This window comes from Pseudoliparis swirei, chromosome 7 (genome assembly GCF_029220125.1).
Source record: "Pseudoliparis swirei isolate HS2019 ecotype Mariana Trench chromosome 7, NWPU_hadal_v1, whole genome shotgun sequence".
Classification (NCBI taxonomy): Eukaryota; Metazoa; Chordata; class Actinopteri; order Perciformes; family Liparidae; genus Pseudoliparis; species Pseudoliparis swirei.
The window spans coordinates 21,472,385-21,478,005 of record NC_079394.1 but is presented as its reverse complement, the minus strand read 5'-3'; the positions used below and the strand labels follow the sequence as shown (position 1 = coordinate 21,478,005).

The 5,621-nt window shown below is 43.9% G+C and overlaps 1 protein-coding gene across 1 annotated transcript; it reads right to left on the bottom strand.

Moving 5' to 3' along the window:
* Window positions 1-1,949: 1,949 nt before the first annotated feature.
* bri3bp (bri3 binding protein) lies at window positions 1,950-5,597 on the bottom strand. The gene is made up of 3 exons (XM_056418039.1): window positions 5,196-5,597; window positions 4,034-4,136; window positions 1,950-3,934 (listed from the first exon to the last, which is right to left on the bottom strand). Exons 1-3 carry the CDS (start codon window positions 5,361-5,363, stop codon window positions 3,513-3,515), a joined length of 693 nt encoding a protein of 230 aa, XP_056274014.1. The 5' UTR covers window positions 5,364-5,597; the 3' UTR covers window positions 1,950-3,512.
* Window positions 5,598-5,621: the final 24 nt, after the last annotated feature.

Genomic DNA, 5,621 nt, shown 5'->3' with positions numbered 1-5,621 from the left:
TGATGAGTAAATCTACTTTGTGTCTCCTTTCGTCGTGGTAATGACAATTGGTACATACATGCCGAGCTCGTGGCGACTTTAAGTATACGGTTTGTTTTCAAGCTGGTTGTCCTCTCACAAACGGGCATTTTTGTTGTGCTAGAAATGATGAATAAAAACAGTGTGGGAGCGCTTGTGTGCAAGTTTAGGACAGCTTCACTCCTCGTCCTTTTTCCGTGTCTGAAATACAACACCTGATCGGCAAGCCTCAAAATACTGAATCTTTGAAAATTCGAAAAGCCCCCGTTAATGCGTGATCCATTGGAAAGTCTTTAAAATAACATATATGAAGATTACTATTCAATTAACAATTTCATAAATCCCATATTCTGTCACTAGTAAAATATAGACAGCCCATTGGCTTCAGACTCCAAGCGCCACCTTCAAGTCTACTTTAAATTATTTGTATTTTAACATTCCCCAACATGTCATGGATTAATTCTGGGAACGCGTGTTCAGTTTAGTCTTATAAATAACGTGAAACAGACCATGTGTGAGAATTTGGTCTATACAGTAGTCATCAGTGCAAATGTTGACCGGAATACAGAAAATAACTCATTATATAACAATTGACTGATATAATTAACGTCTGAATAACTCACATCACCAAGGGGTTCTCCGCCAAGGCAATAAACAACATGTACATAATATAACATAAAAACGGCATGCAGGAAAGTTCAGATTACTTTGGCCATATGGGGGAGGGGCGTCACTGCAGGGATGAACTGGGTGTTTGGGGAGACATGTTCAATCAATTGATACACATGAAGACAAGCTGTGTTCAAATAGTAAACTACTTCTGTTTAAGTGATTAATTCAAAGATAAGGATGAATTACGAGAGAATGGGTTCAACACAAATCTGAATCCAGCCGTGCTACAAAAACTTGACGTCATGGTAACTATCTGCATGTGCTGACACACGTCGTCCATGTGTGTGTGTGTGTGTCTGGTATTTAGAGTACGCAACAGCTTCATTCTCCAAGAAGAATACCAACACTGCATCCTTACCAAGTGGAGACGCCGCAACGGAGCGAGGCATAAAAGCATCTCGCACATACAAATAGGTGAAAAAGGTGACAACGGGGGGGGGGGGGGGGTTGCAGGTGGCTTTTTTTCTTTTTCTCTCCACACCACATCCACGTTGTTTGATGACACCTCAAAGCTTTTATAACGACGGTCTTTTGATTGTTCGGACCGCAAATCTAAATAACAAACATTTTAAGAAAAAAAGGTGCTCTGATTAATTCAGTGATCGGGCCCTAATAATAGTAATAACAACTTTACATTATATATAATATGGTTAAAGTCATTCATTTTTTTTTTTTTTTACTTATGTGCTCTGCTGATCTTTGAGCCTGTTCCATAATTCTGTTCCATGATTCTGTTCCTGGGTCTGATCCTGTTCCATGAGTCTGTTCCAGGAGCCTGTTTCTTCGACGTGTCCCATCAAAGATGTTTTATTGCGAAGATCACCACATCGCATGTTCTCCTCGTCTCACTCCAATCTCATAAACGCCGGCCGTCCAATTCCCCCCCGCCCCCAAAACAAAAACTCTTCGGATCTACACTATTCACGTGGATGACCTATTTTGATTTCAAAACGGCGAATTTCATCGAAAGGTGACAAGTTTGCAGGTATGATAAATACTGGCGGGTTCTTTGGCCTCAGTGATGTCACGAACTACAAGTGCCCTCTGATCATTTCAACCGTTCTGCAACATTACCGACTTCTGTTGTCAATCTCCCGTGAAACTAACAGTTAAATCCCCCCTCCCGAATTTGCACAGCATTAGGGTCATTTGTATAAAAACGTCAATGTTTAGAGTGTCCAGATTCTATACATTTAAATTACAACAAGCTGTGCCAAGGGGAATAAGAATAGAGTAAAAAAGAGGTGTTGAACCTAGAGAAGCATGGCAAAGAGACATTTTATTTTATGCGGCACAAAAAGAAAAAGAATGGTCCAAAATAATAAGGACAGATATAAGAAGCCCTCTCAAACTAACCAACTCCGGTTGGCTAAAGTGATGCACGCTAAGCCAGTGCTTAAAGCAGTTTCAATTTAATGATAGACTGTAGAAAACATAAATATCGCATTAAGTTACTGGTAAGTATCACTTTCCACATACCAACATAAAACAATTACAAAAATGATGTGCAGCTTCAAATGTCCAATGCCGGGTCCGATGGGGTTGTACAGGATGAGCTCGTGTTTTTGCCACAGATTCAAAGGCACGAGACCAAATTCAATCTGTCATCAAGTTGATATTGATCCCGTTTACACTCAAGTCCTCATCAATATCGATTAAGATATACTCCAAGCCAGTGCGACTCAAAACGACCAACGTATTTGTTTTCATACATTACTATGCAGTTTCAACACGATACAAGAACACAAACTGCACCAATCTAACGACATGTATTGTAAGTTAGAGACAGACTTCAAACCAAATCTGAAAAACCTTTAAGTGACTCGAGGAGATCAAGACATGATTGTAAGATTCTTGATGTCTCTTTTCCAATTCTCTATGCGTGTTAGTGGAGTACCTGAGATATTGCTGCCCGTCTGCATTTCCTCTTCGTAGGATGTGGACTTCTTAATACAGTGCTTTTCGTTTCACAAAACTTGAAAACATACGCGCGCACAAAATAACACATTTGCACGCACACATTCCAGTAGGTCCCCCTGATGCCCCCGGACGCACAAACCCACAGGATGAAAAGAGGTCCTGATGTCAAACTGTTGCCACGATGGGACAAACTGGATCTACATGATTAACTTCTTGGATGGAAACTGGAATAAATAAAACTCGCTAGGAACTACTATCTAACATCTTGAGGATTTTTACACAATTGGTATACAATATTTTTACCGGCCCCGTGCATCATACCCCCCCCCCCCCCACCCCCCTCTTATCTATTTCAATCGTTTAAAAAAAGGGAACAAATGTTTGTTTGTGGATCTTTGTAAGAACTGCAACTCATGTTATTAACAAGAATAGAAAAACAATATGACTATTCATTTAGTAAAAGCATTGACAATGCTTATCCAAACAACAAAACTTCAAACCCCAAATTGGGAGGTTTTTTTCCGAAAAATTATTTGAGGTGTAGAACTAGGCCATCATCTAGAAAACCATGGACATCTCCGATAACTTCCTCACAAACGTCGCAAAAACCTTTCCATCACAGATTTGAGACGAATGCAACGGAAGAAAAACACATTTCGTTTGGTTGATTTGTGTCAGCTCCAAGTCAACGGCCACACCTCGGAGGATTTTTTTTATAGCTATTCTTTAACTAAAATCAACTGAAACAGTTAAAATACTGTTTTCAAAAAACTAGTTGTGTCCCCCGTCTGACAATAGAGCTGTAAATACCCAGTAGTTGTGTTGCTGCAGACGTGTACAGGAAGCACCAACTGCAGCTAGTTGGACTAGAACCCCTCCCTCCCCCTCCCCCTCGCCGCTACCTACTGGTCCCTGGAGCGCTCCAAGCCGTCCATGACGCGGCTCAGCCGGATGTTCAGCAGCCTGATCTGAGTGTCCAGGTGGTCGATTTTCTCTTCCAGTGAGCCGGCCCCGCCCCCCCGACGCCAGTACGCTCCGACGGGCCCCGTCATGAAGTACACCGCCATGATGAAGCAGAGGGGCAGCACCGCGCGCTCAGGGTCACCCTCAAACTTCTGCAGGATGTAGAGGCAGGACAGGGCGAAGAGCGCGACACGCGCCAGCCAGAAGAAGCGCCCGAACACAGCGTGCAGCAGGTAAAAGAACCCCCCCAGGAACATGGAGAGGAACCAGTAGGCCACCAGGACCACGGCAACCAGGAGCAGGGCGCGCGCCGGAGAGTTGGTGAGAGATGTGGGGCTGAAGTAGTGGCTGAGGTTTGAGGCTACAGAGAGGAGAAAGAAGAGGAGGCAGTCTCACAATAAGTCCCTCTCCTTGTGCCCAGCTTTCTGCATCGGAAATACACAATACATTCAAAACTTACATTCGATGCCCATCACATCCAGCAAATCGGACCAGATCTTCCAGATGGCGTCAAGAAACGAGTCCACTCCATGAACAAACCGCTCCGTGGTTTTAGAGAAAAACTGCAGAACCAACAGAAATGCAGAGACGGGTGAGACCGCTCGGTTGATTGAATTTGTAGTCAACCAAAGTATGAAGAGAACTTTAGCAGTAAGAGTTGCACAATAACCATGATGTACAGACGCGTATCCAATCCACTCCAGCTGCTTTTTAAAAATCATATAAAAATCAAATAAAAGATGGAATGGACTGATAAAACGTGACATTACGATTAGTGTTCAATCGTGTGGATAGAAGACAGGTTATTTAAATCTCTGACTAGTTATGGCATATTTGGCTAAAAATATATTTTAAAAATTGCCTTTTTTTAACAACTCATCATAGATTAGGTTACACCTGTATCTGGCACAAAGAGTATTTAGTCACTTCTTAGTCATCAGTTCAAACACAGACAAACCAGAGAATATGATCAACAGCAGTGTCGTCGTAGACGAGTTTGATGTATCGTTTGAAACTTTAGTCGGCGAACTGAGACGAGGCGTTCATTATAGTTCTCATAATGCATGCATGTGGTCGATGGAGCTGGACAGTTATCAGTCACGTGTGCAGCCTCGTCGGTTTGCTTTGGCGGCCCCACACAGGAAACACAATACGGATTAGAGATGCAGGAAGTGCATCTGAACCGATGAGAGAATACAGGGCAAATTCCCCAGCAAGAGCAGCTTTCTAACATGTAAAGAGGAAGTCGAAATAACGAAACACACGGCCTGTAGCGACGGGGCTTCCTCGTGCCATCTGTGAGGTGACATTTGATGCACTTGCTGGTGGACTCTGAACAATGGATGAAAATATCGGTTCCCCAACTAGTCTGGAATTTAAGAGTCGCGGCGGAAAAAAAACATGTTTTTAAATTGCACGCGGCGACGCTGTATCATTGACATCTAGTTTATATTGGATAAAAACGACGAGATAAATGGCTAATTTTTCAAAATGGCATCCGTGAAATTGTCGGCCAGGCCCGGGCGGGCTGGTTTCCTGCCCGCCAGTCAGACGAGCGGGCGTCTCCGAGCCGCCGAGACGGCCTGAGCTGTCGTCTGGTGGATACGTGTTCCTTTGCTCACCTTGTAGATCCCCCTCATGTTGTCCTCTCCGAAAACACCGCTCAGAGTCTGGTACACGCCGTTAGCTGCCCGTCGGAAGCTGTTCTGGTTGCTAGTCTTGCTCCTGGCCGCCTCGGCGGTGCACAGCAGCGACAAGGAAAGCACCACGAAAACCCGGATTCCCTTCATGGCAACACAAGTCCCGAAACGTTAAGACAGATAAATGTGTTTCGAGATGGTTAAAATAAAAGCGCCAGGTGAGACTGGGAGTTGGCCGCCCAAAGAGACACCTTGAAGGGGATGAGACGCGCTCCTGTGATAATGGTGATAACTCGTGTTGCCTTCACGGACCACTTTGCCGTCTCCGAAATTAGCCTTTCGTGTTTTAGGAGCGGTCGGACTGCTGCTTTATTGTACCAGTAAACACGAATGTTTGGGCTACTCGTT

Excerpts from the sequence above, each read along its gene's own strand:
- bri3bp (XM_056418039.1), bottom strand. The coding sequence starts at position 5,363 with ATGAAGGGAATCCGGGTTTTCGTGGTGCTTTCCTTGTCGCTGCTGTGC. Across the intron at positions 4,137-5,195 it reads ACATGAGGGGGATCTACAAG|TTTTTCTCTAAAACCACGGA; the intron begins GTGAGCAAAGGA and ends TTGGTTCTGCAG. Across the intron at positions 3,935-4,033 it reads GGATGTGATGGGCATCGAAT|CCTCAAACCTCAGCCACTAC; the intron begins GTAAGTTTTGAA and ends TCCTCTCTGTAG.